The sequence below is a fragment of the Globicephala melas genome, chromosome 1 (genome assembly GCF_963455315.2).
Source record: "Globicephala melas chromosome 1, mGloMel1.2, whole genome shotgun sequence".
Classification (NCBI taxonomy): Eukaryota; Metazoa; Chordata; class Mammalia; order Artiodactyla; family Delphinidae; genus Globicephala; species Globicephala melas.
In genome coordinates this window covers 4,729,981-4,750,374 of record NC_083314.1, presented here as the reverse complement: position 1 = coordinate 4,750,374, position 20,394 = coordinate 4,729,981, and the positions used below count along the sequence as shown (strand labels likewise).

The following is a 20,394-nucleotide window of genomic DNA, read 5'->3' as shown; positions in this document are numbered from 1 at the left end:
TAAGGTAACCTTTCACATATTGGAAGACAGGTATATCCCCACAGAGCATTCTTCTAACTCAGATCATTATTTAGAACTTCCTCAGAATACAGATAAATGGTATTGGATTTTTTAACCATGCTGGTTTCTTTACTTATCTAATTTGAAGCTTATTTTGAGTTATTTGGTCTCTTTCCTCTTAACAGACAAAGGAATTTCTATTAACTTGTCTGCTTCTCAAGGGCATCACTGAGTTTTTTGGTTTGTTTTTTGTGTTTTTGCCGTACGCGGGCTGCTCACTGTTGTGGCCTCTCCCGTTGCGTAGCACAGGCTCTGGACATGCAGGCTCAGCGGCCATGGCTCACGGGCCCAGCCGCTCCACGGCATGTGGGATCTTCCCGGACCGGGGCACGAACCCGTGTCCCCTGCATCGGCAGGCGGACTCTCAACCACTGCGCCACCAGGGAAGTACCATCACTGAGTTTTTATTCATGTCTGCACCCTGGCCCCAAGCACAGTTTATGACACACTGTAGGTCTTCATTAAATGTTGAATTCACATAGCTAACTTTACACTTAAAATTGTCATGTGGAATAAGAAAAGTAAGTGTTAAGAACTTAATTTAAATTACATAAACAGAAATACGGCAAGCCTAAATTAAGAAACTTGCCGTGATCACACAGTGGGATGAAAGAGACACTGCATCTAAACTTTCTGGAATCTGATGTCAAGCTGCTGCTTTTTGAAATGACAGTTTTATTTTCTGAGCCAGAAATCAAGACACACAGAAGGACTATAAATTTTTTCTGAAATTTTAATTTGTGATTATGTAAAGTTTTACAAAGCTTGAAAAGTTACGTATTTATAAATCGTTTTTATAAACTGGATTGCATTGGGATGGTCCTATTAAAAAACTCAGTTGTTTACCATACCCATCTAGCACAGTACGATAAACCCTTCTAAGATGCCTTACATAACCAGTCTTACTGCTGCTTCTGCTGCGCCTGGATACTCTCCTCTGTGAGACCATCAGCTGAGCAACTTTCAGTGAGGAAGTTTTTAATAGCAAAGTTCAGACATAATTTTACAGTGACAAAAAAGTGTTATAAATTCCTGTTACATTTCTGTAAACTTGTTACAGAACAAAACGTGGAGGTCCACTCTTACCTGCTTAAAAAGCTGGAGGTTAACTGCGGTTTCTAAAAAATGTTTCATCAGACTTGAGCGGTGCTTGACGAAACTCTCCTCACAGAACGTGATGGGCTCACCCTGGATAGAAACAAAGAATTTCGGGGACGTCAACAGAAAGTCAGCACAAACCAGTCTATCTGAAGAGGCACCTGGGGGGGTCACACAGGAGTGTAAGACAGAACTTCAAGGTACTCAGGGTGTAGAGGGAGTGAGACCCTTACACATCATGGCTGGAGGTCAGGCTGGTAGAAATATTCCTCGAGCCGATAAGCTTCTGCCATAGCTTCCTAATCAAGCATCCCTTGGGCTCTAAAAAATGGTCACTTTCACTCCCTCACAGTAAGACTAAATCCCCTAAAAACAAAGATTTAATATCATTAGATTGATTATGAGTATTAAAAATTGCACACAGGGCTTCCCTGGTGGCACAGTGGTTGAGAATCCGACTGCCGATGCAGGGGACATGGGTTCGTGCCCCGGTCCGGGAAGATCCCACATGCCATGGAGCGGTTGGGCCCGTGAGCAATGGCCGCTGAGCCTGCGCGTCCGGAGCCTGTGCTCCGCAGCGGGAGAGGCCACAACAGTGAGAGGCCTGCATGACGCAAAAAAAAAAAAAAAAAAAAAAATACACCGTATTTGCCACTATCATAGAACTTACAATCTAATGGGGGAAAAACAACAAACAAGGAATCCTGTTAAAGGTAAAGACCTGTTGTCTTTGAATCCCTAATATCAGCAATATATCTAGTTACACTGGGAGCCCAATAAATGTTTTATAAGTGAATAAATGAAATAGCAAGTAAGCTAAAGCCTTGCTCCGTATGACATATTGTCTTTTCCAAAGCAAATATAAATTTTAAAAATAAACAAAATCATTGCCTCTAACGGCAGTTCCAACTATATCATTGCTATAACAAAGAAATCAGGACTATTGATAATCTTAATTTTTATTTGATGGACTTTTCATCCCCAAACATGTGAGAGAGATTTTATTACAGTCTGTAATATGTCTAAAAGTTGTCATTAACATTGCAGAATAGTCTTCAACTCAAATATAGAGTTCTAGCTCCAGTTGAAAAGCTTAGACTTCTGATGTTACAAGCAAGCATTTCTTCTGATTGGAGGGTGCAGAGAGCGGGGGTGAAAGTCTCCAGGGAGAAGAGGTGGGAGCAAAGTCTACCGACTCTTCCTCAAGAGTTGGGCGTAACTAGTCATCAGCCAATGTGAACTGCCTGGAAGAACTCTGTCCTCACTAATCTTGTAGCAATTGCCTGCAATCTGTCAGGAGAAGGGGCAGAGAAAGCTCAGACGTGCTGCCTGCCCCCCTCCTTGATAACAACCATCACGGTAAAAGCTTCCAACTGAACCTTTAATTGATCAACAGTTTGTTCGCTAAGAATCTCAATGATTATGAAGAAGACAAAGCCCTGACACATCTTAGAATTTTCTCACAGGGGGAAGAAAAATAAGGCTTGTTTAACAATGCTGTAAAGTTTTATGTATTAATACACAAGAGTCTCAATTGCTGTCATCCTTGGGGTGTATTCTGTGGAACAGATTCTTTTCAATCCAAGTCAAATTGGATGGCGTGGTAAGAAGGAACTCTGCTTAGGATCTTCTGGTTTATTTATGACCTGATGAAAAATCAGGATTAGGACTGAGTAGTTTCTCAAAAACTGTCTTGTTCCAAGTAAGGTGACTACATATCCAGTGTTGCGTGCTAAATTCCCAGTTTAGGCCTGCAGTATGGAAGGTTTAATCTGGGGGCATCTGTGGCTTCACAGAGGAAATTTGAGCTGGTTTTGAAAACGAATGGAAGCTTTATGAAACACAGACAGTCTTGAGAGAGGACAGACGTGGACAAAACGTGGGTAGTGTGTTTGGGGTGGGTGTGAATTAGAGAAAGCACCAAAGTGGGATAATAAGAGGTTGGCTGAGGCCTAGTGGCTACTGGGCATGGGTTACAGAGAGTACCAGAGGGAAAGGGTAGGTTGAGCCATCCTAGAAAAGGCCCGAGCCACATTCTAAGACATTGGCTGTCTCCTTGAAGGCCTCAAGCAGCTCAAAGAAGCGTGTGTACGTGTTTTGGAATGGAGAGCGCATAAGCAAGAGGAAATAATGGTACACAATAAATCAGGCAAGAAAAGACAAACTAGGCAGCAGACAGGAAGAAACAGCACTGACTCTTATTACCTAACATTTATGGGGCACCTATGACTACACTAACAGTAATAACAGCAGCTAATGACTGCATAACACTTGTTATGTGCCAGGCACTGTGGTAGGGCACTTTACACATATTAACTCATATGAACCTCAAGCTCATTATCATCATATTCTACACATGATTAAACTAAAACAAAGTTTAAGTCACTTGCTCAAGACTGCGCAGCACTGTAATTGTTAGAGGCAGGATTCACTCTATGCTCTCAACCTCCAAATGATCCCATTTCTGGGTATCCAAGACTATATGAAATGTTTTATTTATTCCACGTCATGTAATCTGTAAAAGTACAATAAGCTGTGTTAATTATTACATTTTACAGATGAGGAAGCTGAGGCTTAGAAAGTTTAAGTAGATTAACCCAGGTTGTGAGAGTTTGAAGTTGATGTGGTTAATTACGCTACTAAACATTTCATGGCAAAATCAACAGGACTTGTTTATCAACTGATACACAGCAGTGGTTCTCAAACAGTGGTCCAGGGACTCTGACCTTTTCATAGGGTCTGCAACACTAAAACTATTTTCATAATAGTGCTAAGATGTTATTTGCCCCTTCACTTTCATTTTCTCACGAGATCCGACTGAGTTTTCCAGAGGCTTCATAATTTGCAATACTGCAACAGAATGAAAGCAGAATCAAACGTGAGAATCCAGCCAGCTTCTTTTAAGCTGGGTAGTAAAGAGATTTGGAAAAATGTAAAACAGTGCCATTCTTCTGACCAAATTTTTTGTTTAGAAATAGACTTATTTTTCATGAAAACATGTTTTATGTTAAGCTTAGTAGGTTTGTGTTTTTACCTTTCCATTTTTAAAAATTATTTTTTCTCCTTCCTTTTTTATTGGTTTGTATTGTTTTGAAATAAATTATCAATAATAACTATTTAAAATATATTCAGTTTTCATTTCTAATATGGTAAATAGTGATAGATAGACCCGACATAAACAAAAGTTCTTTGATGTCCTTGATAATTTTTAAGAGTATAAAGACATCCAGAGGGCTTCCCTGGTGGCGCAGTGGTTGAGAGTCCGCCTGCCGATGCAGGGGACACGGGTTCGTGCCCCGGTCCGGGAGGATCCCACATGCCGCGGAGCGGCTGGGCCCGTGAGCCATGGCCGCTGAGCCTGCGTGTCCAGAGCCTGTGCTCTGCAATGGGAGGGGCCGCAGCAGTGAGAGGCCCGTGTACCGCAAAAACAAAAAAACAAAAAAAATAAAAAAGACTAGGAATACAGAACAAAAACCAGGTTTAATAAGAATCTGGTAAAATCAATTGTGGCTTGTGTCTCGGCTTGGGCTCTAAGCCAAGCCTGAGACAGGGATTCTTGTTCAAGTGATTTGCTGGCGGAGAATTCTCAGGAAATAGGTACTAAGGGGACCAGGATACGGCAGGGAAAAAGGACAGGCAAGAATGTTGGTTTCATCTGGAGATCAGCTTCAGACTGAACCCACGGAAAAGTACTAATCGTGTGGCAGAGTCCATCCAGCCTTGAGGCAAGGCCAGTTTCCTACTTCCTGTGTGGGTCAGTCACTGAACCTGGGCCTCTCGGTGGGAGGGGTGGAGGAGAAGGTGAGATGCCTGGAAGGCCCTGCCCATTTAGCTAAGGGCAATTTTCCTCTGAAAGTAACACCAGCCGGTACAGCCTGGGGAGGGCCTCTAGGACAGTGAAGGCCGCCTGAAGGTACAGTAACACAAGCTAGAAAGTCAAGCTTGGAACATGTGCTGTTTAACCTATATTTAGGAAATAGCTGCACAGAGCTAGGTATTCAAGTTAAGCGGATCACCCTACTGAGGGACAAAGATTGATGCAACTGAGAAATACTCATCTATAATCTAATTAATTTCTTAAAATTCTACAGCTCATTGACAGAAAAGTAAGTAAATAAATATATAGTTCAGTGGAGACACAGAATAATCAGGTAGAAATATTAAAAGGTGGAAAAGAAAAAATCTTCACGGGAAAATTCTGACATGACGGTAAAGCAACTGACTCTTGCTCATGGAGCAGTCATGAGGCAACAGAAAGGAATCAAAACCAAAATTGCTGCAACTGGAATGTCAAACAAAGGAGCGTGGAAGGACGTAAGAAAAATAAGATGCATCGTAGAGTAGGAATGAAGTTCTTATTACAGAGAAGAGAACCAGACTTTCCAGAAAGGAACCACCAGCACACTGCTCACCATCACATTTAAGTATGTCAGTCAACAAACACATTCTAAGGATGAATCAACAACACACCAGCACTCTACGATGAGGACCCACTGACAATAGTAAAAACACCAGAGCTCACACTGATTTACCTTTTAAAATATAAAAAGCAGAGCAGAGTCATGATTATCCACAGAACAGTGTCACTCTCAGTCACCTGTATAATGACTAATGATTGGGAAGAAAAAGGGTGCCACCCCTGCAGGGTGCCAGGAAGTGCAAGTCACTCCTACCTGACGGCATTTAAGTTACTCAGAACTGCCCTCCACTGGCATCAATCTGGCCCATACGGACCACGGGATTTACCTCTAGAAGTAAATTCTCCATCCTCCGGATATCCAGAGACATTTGTATCTTTCTTTTAGCACTCATTTTCTGCACTGTATTAAATGTACATCTTTGGATTCCCTGTAGCACCCAACACAGTACCTTGTGTCTTCAATAAATACCCACTAGTTACTATCTGAATTATTTTTATAAGATAATTAAGGCACAGGTAAGATATGGATGAAATGGAGCTGTTTTTCCTACCCTATTACTATGTTCAGCTTCAGAGAAGTTATTGTTATTGAATTAATATAACACTTTAGTTTAGTTTATTTTTAAGAATAGATGTGTTTAAAGTTCTAGACTATTCTCCAGGGTGGGAAACTTTGCAAGAGCAAGAAAATACTTAAAACATAGACTAGATCTTTATGCTTTAAGAATGTGTATGACTTAGCAAAAGTTCATATTGATTAAAAAAAGAAAGGAAGGTGTCAGGAAGAATGCTACTGTACAAAAATGTGAAGTAAAATCCAAAGCATCAACATAGTACTTATTCAGTTCCTTAGCACACGTGCACGTAATATGTAATGTCACTGTTTCATAAGGAGTATAAACAAACTAAGCAAAAATGTCTGCATAATGACGGTATATTTACATTTTTAAATTCTCTGAAAGATTTGGCTACCAGTTGTCTCGTGGGAATATTAAAATATAGTTAGGTTCTCATAGAAAACAGTAATAAAGATTTTTCAGGCTATGTAGCATCTGTCTTCCAAGTGTCCCAATGCTATTATTATGGCATATCTACTCTCAGTTTAGTGACCATGAAAACAATGCTGCTTTAATTGCTGAGAATCGTTCGTGAAAAGTCGCATGTTCACATCATAAACTTTAGTCATTAATAAAAATCTTCTCTTATGTACATATTATTACAGGAGTGTATCCTAAGTTATTAGATCTGTCTTGAAAAAAACATAGCTCTCAATGTTCCACTGGCCTGTGATTCAGCAAGTTAAGATGGGAAAAGAAATTGATTTTGTTTTTAGGGACAGCTGCTTCTAGCACTTTGGATAAACAAGTGCACTTTAAAAGATCCATAGATTTATGTATTAATTTTATACATACTATGATAAAATACATTTCTCTTCCCCACAATTTAAGGACAAACATCCTCTATTCTCATGACACATATTACCAGTGATATACAGATGGAACCCTTACTAGCCAAGTCCCCAGTTCTCCCTGCCCCATACTAGTTGGGCAATATTTTTACATTTTTGCTAAAAAATTAAGCAAAATTCCCTCTCTACTAGTTTAAAAAAAAAAAAAAAGAGCGGAAAGAGAGTGCAACCATATTCCATCTGAAAGCCAAATACCAAATACTTCTTTTGTAGAAACCATCTTGAGGTCAAAAGGTACTCAAGGTTGGGTAATAAGATGAGTGGGTACCTCACATGCTTTGGGAACCACACCACTGCGAGGGGTGAGTACATAAACTGTCCAACTCGGATTTTGAAGTCTCTAACAAGTTAGCAGTTACAAATTTGTTAAATGGAAGCTTTAAGGCAAAGATTTAGTGATTGGCCACCTAAATTATGGATGTCAATCCTGTACTTAAATTGCTTGAACTTAATCACAAAATATAACTCGCTGGTAATGTTTTAAAGGAACATAATCCAAAAAATGTCTGAAGGACAGCTCTTGCTACTAGTCAAACAGGAGCCCAGATTACTAGCTAATCTTTATTTTAAAAAGAATTTCCTTTTTATCCATTAGCAAGGCTCACGGCAGCCCAGAAAAGCTTGAGTGTTTGAAACTAATGGTATCATCCTAAATATTCAAAGGAACAGACTTCAGCATTATTTCCATGCTCTTAGGGTAATAAAGTATATGCTTTTGAATATACTAAGCAATATTTTAACTCAGGCAAACATTTCCTTAGCATTAGCTGTTGGTCAAAAATTTGACTTTTATTTTTTAATAGCTTGTGATACAAATGATACAGAGGTACAAATGATGACCCTTTATTGGTTATTTAGTGCAATCATTTAAAAGTATTCTCATGTTTACGGCAATGTTTTTCTTTTGGGGGGATCAGCAGAGGGTACTTTATTTTAGTTACGTTAAGGGAATTTTCCTTACCAACTTTACTACTTCTAAAATGTCATTTTTAATGATCACAGCTTAATGTACAGAGCATTAACTATATATACCAGGCACTGCTCCAGTAATTTACATATATGAACTCATTTTATCCTCTGAACAACCCAAGAAGTATTTTTTTTTTTTTTAAACACATGAGGAAACTAAAGCACTAAGAGGTTATTTGCCCAAAGTCATACAGCTAGTTAGCCACAGAATGAGGATTCAAGCTCTGTTTTAGACTCTGTGCCCTTAGCACTTTTCTTCCATTTATTTAGCACATTAGCTTGATCTCCTGTTTTTGAATTCTTAAAAAGTAGCTAACTTGATGCTGGCTAAAATCCAAAACCAACAAAACACCCATTATTTTATTGAAATCACTTTCCAAAAATTTAAGGAGTTTTATAATTTTCTCTGTAATTAAGAGCAGGTACCACTTATTTGTCAATCATGCCAGTGTGTCATTCAGAGAGTGTAAATTAGGCACTATGAGAAAAGTCAGAACATATTAAGCGTTGTCACTTAGACATTCTAAGTGCTTAATTTATAAAATAAGTTACTCTTTGGCAGTATTTGTCATGTGCATTTGAAAATGAATACTCAGATCATCCTGAGGGCTTTCCCTCACAACCCACAACCAACTGGTTCCCCAGTGCCACTGCAGAGGGTGCAGGGGGAAGAGGAAGAAGCAGTTTGAGTGGCGGCAGTCACCCCTCGTGGACAAAGCCATGCATGGAAATATATGGCATGAGTAACAAATTACTTCACAAACTTACATGGACTCTATGAGACGCCTATACCATCTGCACCTTTTGAGAAAATTCTTAAGATTGTGTATTGTTTGTTCAGTCTTTACGTAAATGTATACGGAGTGTCTTCCATATATTTTCATTGAGAAGAAATGTAAGTTCAGAAAATTTATCTCAAGGAGTAGATGATATGAGGAAGGAGGCCTAATGGAACGAAACACTCCACGTTGAAGCAGGACCGGGACCGTGGGAAGGACAGATCCAGATGCAGCCCCACTCGTCACCAGCTGGGGAACCTTAGTGGAGGTTTTTAAACTCTATGAGCATCACTTTTCTTATCTTTAAAATGAAAGGGGTAATATTTTGAGGCTTGTAAAGGTTAAATGAAAGAGTTAATTCAAAGGGCCCATCAATGCCTGGCATCCAGTGGGCACTCAACAGTTATTATTTTAATAGCAATTAATAAACTATTAATGTCTGGGAAAATAATAATATAAGAACTACAATAAATAATATATTAAAAAGGGAAAAGAGGGCTTCTCTGGTGGTGCAGTGGTTGGGAGTCCGCCTGCTGATGCAGGGGACACGGGTTCGTGCCTCGGTCTGGGAGGATCCCACATGCTGCGGAGCGGCTGGGCCCGTGAGCCATGGCCACTGAGCCTGCGCATCCGGAGCCTGTGCTCCGCAACCGGAGAGGCCACAGCAGTCAGAGGCCCGTGTACCGCAAAAAAAAAAAAAAAAAAAAAAAAAAACTAGCAGATTTTCAAGACCCTTGCAAATTGTCAGGCAGCACACCAAACTCTAAGGACCCTCAAACTTTGCACAGAAGTGGTAGATGTTTTTTAAAAAAAAAAAAAAAGAGGGAAAAGAAATGTGTTAAGGAAAGTAAATATAATCAATTCACAGAAAGAAAGTGTCACTATAAACTACTGCTTCAAGGATCAGGAAAGAACTAGATGGCCATTAAAAGCTAGAAAGATAAAAGCACTGCCAGGAAGAAAGAACATTGTAAATAAGGGTTTGGAAGCCTGAGAAGCTTGGGACATTTAGAGCCTCAGGCAGAATTCTCTGAGTTGAGGTCAAAGTTCAGAAAAAATAAAGGAAGACACAGACCACCTGCCCATCACGAGGGCCTTGAACACCAGGCGAAGGCAGGGCCCTGAGACTCTGGTCCGTCACAGACCAATCAACAGGTTCAATTTTGTCAAACGTAAGGGAAATACTGGTTCAATTTTTGTGTGTGTATAAACAATCATGAAATTTCAAAAAGTAATACCTAATTAAAGAATTCATATCCATTAAAAGCTATTTTGTAATATTTTCCTTTCCAATTGTACTCCAGTAGCTGGAGGATACCACTAAAATACATTTATGATGAAAAGAGACAAAACCATGAAATAATTGTAACTTCTAAACTTGGCTCTTTTCTTTTTTTTTTTACATCAATCAGAAAATATATCAAAGATATATGCCTGCTATATAAATGTCCAAAGAAAGAGTCCATGGTTATTTGTAAAGATAATACCTAAAACAACAAATATTTTATATACAATAATTTTCCTTAAAAACTATTTATTTTGAAAATATATAGGAAAAAAAATGTCCAAATACATTCAGTATACTTTAAAAATTGAGCTTTCATTCAAAGACTGAGTCAAAAGAAATGTGAAGGCATACAGAATGAAAATACCATCCCCCAACTCCCAGAAAGAACCAGCAGTAGAAAGGAAAGGAGAAAACATCAAACATAAAAAGGAAAAATGTAGATAAGTTAACAAATAAATTTATAAGCTGTGATCAATAAACAGGAAAGACGTTCTCTGACAAAATTATTTTCCCACAAATGCTGAGAATCTGGTTTTCACGATGTTTAAAAAACAAGTCAGTCATTGAAATCCTGTAACCCTACTATCTGCTCAATCAAGCTCAAAGAGGTAGAAAATCAAGCTACAAAAACTATAGTAAGTAATTAATGTTCAAGATGGAATATTTTAATAATTTTAACCGTCACCTAACAACACGGATAATTTAAATCATTTAAGAAAATATTCTCTTCAATCTACTTTCCTCAAACCTGAAGTCTTTTACAAATTTAAAAAGGAAAATGAAAAGAAAAATGTAGCTTATAGATTAAGTATTTAAATGCAGCAAACTAATTTTGTCTTTCAAACCCATTTTTGTTTCAATTGATGTTTACTAATTTTAACGACTATGCTCTACTGTAGTGTGGATGACTGGTTTCCAGTCTTGTAAAGAATGAGACCCTATCACTGTCAATAATTTTTGAAGACTCCCCCACGTGAGATACGTATACTCTGTACGGTACTATGAGTTCTATATAATGTTTTAAAATATACACACGTATTTCAAAAAGATCAGCATGCAGATCAGACCACATGCACTTTTCCAGAGACAGTAGCTGATGTGCCTAACTCAGTAACTCCTCAGAGGTGCAAGAGCCACTGGGTGGGAACTACTAATTTAGAAGTCAGCTCGGAAAGCATATAACCCGTTCACATTTGTTTAGTGCTTCATGGTTTATGACAGGATTTACACACCAACCCTGAAAGGTAGACAGAGAAGGTATAAGAATTCTCACTTTACAAATAAGATGGAAGTCGAGTGAGACTAAAGAAATGGGTCGAGGTTACACAGCCTTAACAATGGTGAAGTATCCACTAGATAACAGGTCTTATTACTTATTACTAACTCAATACTTTTAATCCATTTATTCACCTGGTCATGAAAGGGCAGTGTAATCATTTTTGTAAAATCAGACTAACACGCTTAACCAATAATTCCGAGAGAAAAAGACATATTTTAATTTATACCTTTTTGGACCATCTAACAACTTGGGTTACAATTCTACATAATAATAATTTGGGGGTTATTAAAACAAGAAAGAAATGGCAAAGTGAGCTAGGGTATGCTAAATAGATAAGCCCACTTAGAAAAGTGTTATGAATTAGGAAGACAATAAATTTCCAAATGTTGCAAAATGTTCAAGTTCTAATATTTTTAAACTTTCACATTATACTTGTCATTTCTAAACTCTGATCTAATAAACCCAACTGTCCGGTTGATTTCTTAGTAATCCTAACAAGATTGGGTCGTTACTCTAAGACGTAGTAACACAACTCATTAATTAGTTATGAGTAAGAATTCCAATTTTAGAACAATAAACAAGGTGCTATGCAAGAGAATGTGGGAAATATTAACTCAGGGTTATTTACTAAAAGAACGAAAACCATAAAGTCAAGAAACTGGAGGTGGAACATCATGTTTTAAAGCATATTATTTTGTATTTTCAAAAACCTTTGCGATACTTTTTCGGGTGGGATATTAAAATGTTTCCACACAAGAGCACATTAAAACAGTGATGAAATAAAACGCTTACAGGTTTGTATCTCAGTGCATCTCTGTAGGATCCAAACAAAGCAGCCTGCGCCCTCAGGAAGGCCCTAGCCACTCCGTCCCCCGTAGCTGTAGACTGCTTCTTCAGTTTATTTTTCAGGGCCGAGACCTGCGTGACAGAGAGGAACCGTTCAATTCACACCTCAGAGATTGGTACAGCGAGGCACGAGCCCAATGGGCAGGCGGACCGCAGCGTGTGCAGGTCAGCCGGAGCCTCATCCTCTGCCTGACGGCTTATCTTCTAAGTCAGGGAGCACCTGCTGGTCTGTTAATTGAAAGGAAAGCAGGGGCCCACAGTAATGAGCTAATGCAAATTGGTCTGTGCTCTCTTTTTTTCCCAAGGCCTCTTGACATAAATAAGCTTTAATTATTTTACAGTAAACTGCTTGTGAGCCACTTTTCTGCAGATTTTTAGCAATTACAACATGTGTCTACTTGTTTGGAGATGAAGCCGGTTGGGTAGCGTTCAACTGCTTGTTAGTTAATTTTATTTTTGGAAGCTTCGTTTGTATATATAAATAATTTTCCAGTCATTTGTCGAATAGTTTTCACCATTTTTAGATAAAAAGAGGGGAGGGAAGTTAAGGTTACTGAGAACCTACCACAAGTGGGGAATTGTGTTGTGCTCGTTAGACACTGTCCCATCTGATCTTCAGAGTCTTCTACGAAAGGTACTCAACGTTACCATTTATGAAGAAACAGGGGCTCAAACATGTGAATCGACTTGCCCTCAATATCTGGCTACTAAGTGGCAAAACTGAGATTTCAACCCAGTTCTGTCCAGTTTTCTCCACCACCACATGCAGGATTCGAGGTCAACGTTATTGCCTTATGAACCAGTAATCACATTAATAATGTTTTAAGATCAAAGAAAAATATATTATCTAGGAATTTGTGGAATTTTGAAAGGCACCTGCATTTGTTACAATTTTTCATACAGCTGCATCCTTTAATTTCAGGTTGTGTGTATTTTAGAGAATGCATGCTGTTTATGAACAGCCCTCACTTAGATGAGTATTTTCTAAGAGTAATCAACCTTCTGATGCTCACTCTTAGTTTTTAAAGGGGAGGTGATGTGATCTGTTCCTATGCATCCAATTCACTTGACCAATTCCTTTCACAGATAATAAAAACTACACTCTGCACACTTAAAAAATACCATTGATGCTCATATACATTACTTGTCAATGCTCTACATGCGAACGTGAAGTCACGTAGAAATTCTGTTTTCTTAAGAAAAAACTGATGGGACAAATTCTGGTTGGATTGTTCCCTTATCAGAGCATGTTCTTACCCTTACGATACTACCAGATAACAAAACAATGTCATTCCTCCTTTACATATATATGCAAGGAGGAATATTTTTATTTCTTTATACAAGCAGCCCTGACTACTCTTGTGGATGATGATTGTAATTGAAGTGTCAACCTAATTAACAACTAAACTTTGAATAATGCTAATGAGAAAGGAACACAGCATCAGAGGAAGGACCAGCTCTACAGGTGATAAACCTTCACAGTAGTGACATTTTCCAGTGTAAAGTCACAGTTACTGTGATCTGATCAAAGACAGAGACCCCCATTGGGTCCAATTATAACCACAGTTTTGAAAAAATTATTGAGTTATGATGTTCATAATCTATGCAGAAAGGCCTTTGCAGTATAGGTCTTTCCCCATAGCTGTGATCTTTTCAATTTATACCCAAGCTCCATAGATTCAGATAAAAGTTTAGACCCTAATTCATTTAGCCCACAAAGTGCATAAATTAGGATTCATTTAAGAAGAAGTTTTTATTATTAAAATCTAACCTCAATTAATGCATATTTTTAGGTAACCCACATATTCAAAAATAAATACAGCTGAAGGATGCAAAAACAAACCTCTGACTTAACGTCCTTTATTCTTAAGTCTGTAATAATGTTATTTTTTAGGTTTCAAATGCCTTTGAAAAAAAACCAATGGGGATGAAAATCAATACATGTATTTCATTACTGCCCTCTAAAAAGGCTTATGATGGAAAGAATAAGATTCTAGTCTTCCAAAGTATTATAAAAAGAAAATGATTGGGTTATTTTAATTTTTACTTTAGAAAACAAAAAAAATTTTTAAATGTCATGCCTTGTATCTTTGTAAAAGAAAATTCCTCAAGATGTATTTTTCTATAAAATCTGGAAGCGACAATTCAGTTCTCCACAAATTAAGAATCCTTAGGACAAGCATGACACATATGCTCCCAGAGACTGGAGGCAAGTCAAACCATCCCTCACCCTTTATTACCCCAAGTCCTTGATTACTTAATCAATGCGTAAGTTATCCAGGGTATTCATCACACTGCCTCAGGCCCTTCCTAACCAAATCATAACGAGGTAGCCTTCACTTCCAAAATTAGTCAGTGAGAGCTCTTGAACTTCCTCAAGAGCTCTATACAAAATAGGAAAGAAGAAAATACCTGTTCTAGAACTGTCCGAAACGGTAGCCACTAGACGCACAAGCACTTGAAATGTGAGTAGCCCAAATTATCATTTGCTATTAGTGTAAAAAAAGAAATACACTGGATTTTGAAGACTTAAAAAGAGCAAAATACCTCATTAATAATTTTATTGATTACATGATGAAACAGCATTTTGAATATACTGGATTAAATAAAATACATTATTAAAATTAATTTCACCTATTCCTTTTTACCATGATTACTAGAAACATTTTAATTGCATATGTGGCTCATATTATATTTCTATTGGACGGTGCTATTCTATATGAGCATACTATATAATTTCAAACAGACATGTGAGACTAGTAAGAAATATGGTTAAGTTTTTCCTTTGCCTATTTCTACATTATTTCAACCTTTACAAACAGCATATAAGGAGTTCTTCCTTGACCTACTCTAGGTGGGCTTCGACTGCCAGTAGGTCTGAGGTGGTTCCTGTTTTTCAGAGACCAGAAGGGCAGCTGAGTTAAGCGTTTCTGTGTGCACCAATGAGCGCTCAGAAACAGCCTGTAAAAATGAAAGCGTTTTTTAATAGTCAGCTTCAGCTATTAGGATATTACTCTAACATAAAATGATTGTGTCAGCCTCGCTATTTTCCTGTCCTTTAGACCACTGGAGTAAATTATCACCAGTTACCACTATGCTTTGCAGAGCTAAATAGCTTTTAGCTGTTTTTATCTATAAATAAGGTGATATATCTTCTGCACTTATTTAAAATACTTGGTCTGGGAAATAGCATTTTCTGCTTTAATTTCCAAACTTCTAAGTTTAGTTACGAAATAAATGTACATCTTTCCATGATACCCTAAAGTTTATACTCACATATAACTGAATTCAGAAAAGCATTTGGAACCTTGGTCACATGGCTATTATCACAAAATCCTATCATGGGATCTTGAAAAAGTATCAATTGTTTTCTCTTTTTATTCTTAACAAAGTAAGCTTCAATCTCCGATGGCTAAAGATGACTTGAAAACTGACATTTTATTTTATTATGACATTTTTTAGTCTGTATATAAATTATTTTTGAAGTCTAATTAGGTATCATACTAGACCTCCCCTGCAAAAAAAAAAAGTTAAACAGTGAAAAAAACTTCAGAATAAACGTCATTTCACTGCTCTTATCAAATGTTCAAATTCCTTTCATACAACGAGAATCCAGGCTTCTAAAGCAGCCATCACAGGAGGAATTATAACCTGGGTTTGAGCCCAGTGGGAGTTCACTGCAACATGAATAATATTACTACCAATTCTCCACTTTTACCCTCTTAGCACTAAGTGACCATGGATAAAAGAAGGGAATTACATGAGTAAACACAGCAAACAGGTATAAATAGAAGAGTGCAAGCCACGTGCACATGGGCTGAGTAATGAAGCAATTATGCCAACCGGGGGTTAGGAAGGGAGGTGACATAAAAGAGCTGAGTTTTTCAGAGAAGTGACAGAAATTTTCTCTTGACTTTTAGATGTGTCTTCTCAGGAAAAATAAATCAATCACTGTAACCCATAAATTTTAATTTTAATTTTTAGGATCACAAAGAGAAACACAAGGGTAAAGAACAGAAGATAAAAATAAATGTTCAGGAATAACATTAGGATAAAACCTACATGACCGGAAACATCTCTGTGATGTCTTTAAGTATCCTTTTTCCTAACTAAGCTGCACTCTAGAAACTACGGACATTCAGAAAAGTTAATGTTTCAAATAATTATTTGCTTTAGGAAAAAGTTACAAGGTTAAAGCCTTTTATTCTTCCATGAAACATGTTATGGTCATTGTATGAATCAGATATTAAATCCCTACACTTCTTTAATCCTTCTGATGTTCAGTTTTTTAAGCAATAAAATTAACGCTTCCTTCTTAACATAATTTTCTAACATGCTTCTATCTAAGAATTAAAACAGTAACCTTTAACATTTATTAAATGAAAAACATATGATACACTCCCAGAGGGTATCATGACATTGTTTCTCTGAATGCTTAAATTACCTTTCGAAGCCTAAAATACCACGTCATCTACAACTATTCTCCCTTCAGAGGCATCTTAAAATGATCACAACCCAAACTGCTCTTACTCTACCTCAAGTCCAATGTCAGTGTCACTTCCGTGCATCCAGGTGCCTTGCAGGTCCTCTCAACGCTGCACCCTTTCTCATCTTCCAGAAGCAGTAATCACTGAGCCCCAGCTGTTCGACCTCTGATGTAGATTTCAAATCTGTCCGCTTTTCTCCAACTCCCTGCCACTATCCAGTTCAAGCACCTCCCATCTCTCACCTAGACCACTGCAAATGGTCTCTGAACTGCTTCATTTCTGCTTCGTTACCCCAGTGATCTTCAGGACCTAGAACCCAAGATGATATTTTTAGAAGTCAAAGTGGATCTCACTATTATTCCTCTGCTACAAATCTCCAGTGAATTCCCAGTAAAGTCTGGAGGTCCTGAACAAGAAGCACAGACCTTCCACTCATTTTAAGATGCCTCTGAAGGGAAAATAGTTGTAGATGATGCTCTCACTCCTACCTGTCTCTACCACCTCATCTGTGTAACCTCTTCTTTTGTTCCTCTAAGTGCAGCTATACAGGACTTCCTTCCATTCCCTGAACCTGCCAACAGCAGAGCCTTTGTATATGCTATTCCTCAACCTTCCACCTTACTCATACTCATTGTTCAGGCCAGGTCTGCACTCAGGTGTTTTGACATGTTGAGCTGAACCTCAAAAGGCAGATCTCAGTTTGGAGGCAGGTAAGAGTGGCCTCTCAGCTTGGCTACCATTATTTTCATTTGGGCTCGCTTATGGCAGAGACAGCTGTCAGCCTACCAACAGCCACTCTCCCTCTCTTTGGTAATAGAAATCTTAAGTTTTGAACGGTGCTTGGTTAACCCAGCTGGGCAAACCCAGCTATTTCCCAGGATCACCATGACCTGGTGTGGCCCTGTGGTTGGGTTCAGCTAATAATGGAATGTGAGTTCCAGGACCACAGCTTCTACGTCTTCCTGTCCACTCTGCTCCCAGCACAATACAGGCATACAGTAGGTGCTCAATCAGTATCTGCTGAACGAATGAACAAATTAACCTGTCCAAGGCATGCTGCTACACTAACTTCTCTAGTTAACTGGATCAGAATATCTGTGATGGTGCCCGGGAACAAAATTCATTGAGAAGTCCACCAAGTCATCATATCAGCAAGATTTGGAAACCACTATGATGACAGTGCTCACAACATCACGCACACAAAAAGTCTCTCAAATATGGAGAAGAACTTAAAAAACAAGGAACAAATTTTTAAATTATTTTAAAGCCAAAACATATATATACATACATACACACATACTGGCCATAAGAAGACAGAGAAGCACATTATTAAGATGATAGTGGAGGAAAAAAGACATCAGGAGAGGGGCTTCCCTGGTGGCGTAGGGATTAAGAATCCGCCTGCCAATGCAGGGGACATGGGTTCGAGCCCTGGTCCAGGAAGATCCCACATGCCGCGGAGCAACCAAGCCAGTGCGCCACAACCACCAAGCATGTGCTCTAGAGCCTATGCTCCGCAACAAGAGAAGCCACCACAATGAGAAGCTTGCGCACCACAATGAAGAGCAGCCCCAGCTCGCCGCAAGTAGAGAAAGCCCGCGTGCAGCAACGAAGACCCAACGCAGCCAAAAATAAATTTAAAATAAGACATTAGGAGAAGAGCTGGCTAATTTAGATGGAAATGAAAGGCCAGGAGAAAGCCAAGGAAATTCATGAGCACTGAAAATCACTAGAAGTAGCAAACTCTAAATCAACTTTAAAATGGCAAACATACAGAGACATGCAGGGAGGAACCGCGCAGGGATGGGTCCTGCAGAGGGAGGCACAGATTCTCTCACGCAGCCAAGAGAAAAACAACAAAGACCTTTTAAATGTTGAGGCCCAATTAATTAAGATTTTGAGCTTTTAATTTTTGTTTTGTTATGCTTTGCTATTTAAAGTTTATATTAAAAAATACACACCAAGAAAACAGTAGGAAAAAATAGCAGGATCTATTCATAGTTTACTTACAAACAAAAAGCCTTTTCGTAAACAATCTCATCTCTGAAAGTAACTATTTAGAAGAAGGGTGAATCCCCGTAACAGCCAAAGTCGAGTGCAGGAGCACGGTGACTGCCATCACAACCTGCTCTCCTTCTCCAGAGACAGGAAACACACAGTTGCACGCAGAGCCACAAAGATGGATATTAAACCGGCTTCCAGGTTTCTCCCTTTCGTTACTATGAAAGTCAGATGAAAATACCCTTACAAACACTACTCTCAGGGGCAAACTGAAAGCAGGATTTGTCTCCTGGAGACTACTCTATTAAACAAAAAAGTGTCCTCTCAATTACTCCAGAACCAGAGTGAAATTGTAACATAGTTGCAACCTGGACACTCTACCAGTTTGCTGGGGACTTCATTCACTGCTAAACAAGATAAGGATTACAGCATGGCTGTGGCAAACCTGGAACTAATAAAATATTCTCTGGGGCCTTTTTTTTTCTCTTTCTAACATATATTATGACAATTTAACATACTAAACCTTCGTGTTAGATTAGAGGAAATATCCAATGAATTAAATATATTTATTGACTTATTTGTATGGTTGTAAGAGTTAAATTTGTTTACATACTTTAATTTTTTAAGCTGATTTTAAAAACTCTCTGAAAAAGCCAGTTCTTTTCCAAACTTATTCCCAAACTAATTAACTCACTTGAATACAGATATATGAAAATTTTAATTTAAAGTCAAGAGTTGGGTTTTTTTTCTCTAGTTCTTTAGGCTTGTAATGATTTTTAGTTAATCGGAGCAATTTGTGTCTTTCCTTTTCATGTAACGGTAAAACCATTAACCTAGTCCTTGGTGTGATACTTGAAAGCCTCAGTATAAGATGCACAGTATTTTATTTTTATTTATTTATTTATTTATTTTTGCGGTACATGGGCCGCTCACTGCTGTGGCCTCTCCCGTTGCGGAGCACAGGCTCCGGACGCGCAGGCTCAGAGGCCATGGCTCACGGGCCCAGCCGCTCCGCGGCATGTGGGATCTTCCCGAACCCGGGCACAAACCCGCGTCCCCTGCATCGGCAGGCGGACTCTCAACCACTGCGCCACCAGGGAAGCCCAAGACGCACAGTATTTTAAATGACTCTATTTTATAATAAGGTCTTTTCAATGTTTGAATAATTAAATATGCTTTATACTAAATGTTGCTGTCCTGTAACATACTGTGGCCTACCGTGAATGGTACAATAACTCTTCAGTGTACATACTGTATTTTCTACACAGGCTCATAATAGAAAATAGACAATCGTTTTCCAATAGCATTACATATAGCATGAAAATGAATTTTTAAAACAGTGTTGACAATCCTAATTTAAATCAAATAGGTCATAATGATACTTCTTTAACAAGATTAGAATGGAGAGTAAGCTTCTATATCAAATTTTAAGAGTTACTCATTGCACTGTGTATCACGTTTATACGAGACAGACCATGCTCTAGTGCCTGGGGCGTAAGTCAGAGGATCAACTTCTATGAACTAAAGCTCTAGACATACCATTAACAGCATACTTTCTGTGGCTTTATCCTCTTATCTAACATAGGGGTATAAGTATATTGACCTGTCTCAGAGTATATTATTTTTTACAGTCTAATAAATTAAAATTATTTAAAAACAGTTAAGCAGTACAGGTCAAAATTTGTTTTCCTAGTAATGA

The 20,394-nt window shown here is 38.4% G+C and overlaps 1 protein-coding gene across 4 annotated transcripts in view; it reads right to left on the bottom strand.

Moving 5' to 3' along the window:
- The window catches only part of DENND1B (DENN domain containing 1B), a 253,377-nt gene that overhangs the window by 76,932 nt on the left and 156,051 nt on the right, over positions 1-20,394 (bottom strand). For all 4 annotated transcript variants that reach the window (XM_030884092.2, XM_060294108.1, XM_060294197.1 and 1 more), the window contains 2 exons: positions 12,154-12,279; positions 1,147-1,248 (listed from right to left, as the gene is read on the bottom strand). In XM_030884092.2, coding sequence (XP_030739952.1) covers positions 1,147-1,248; positions 12,154-12,279 — 228 coding nt within the window. The remainder of the gene's footprint in view (positions 1-1,146; positions 1,249-12,153; positions 12,280-20,394) is intronic.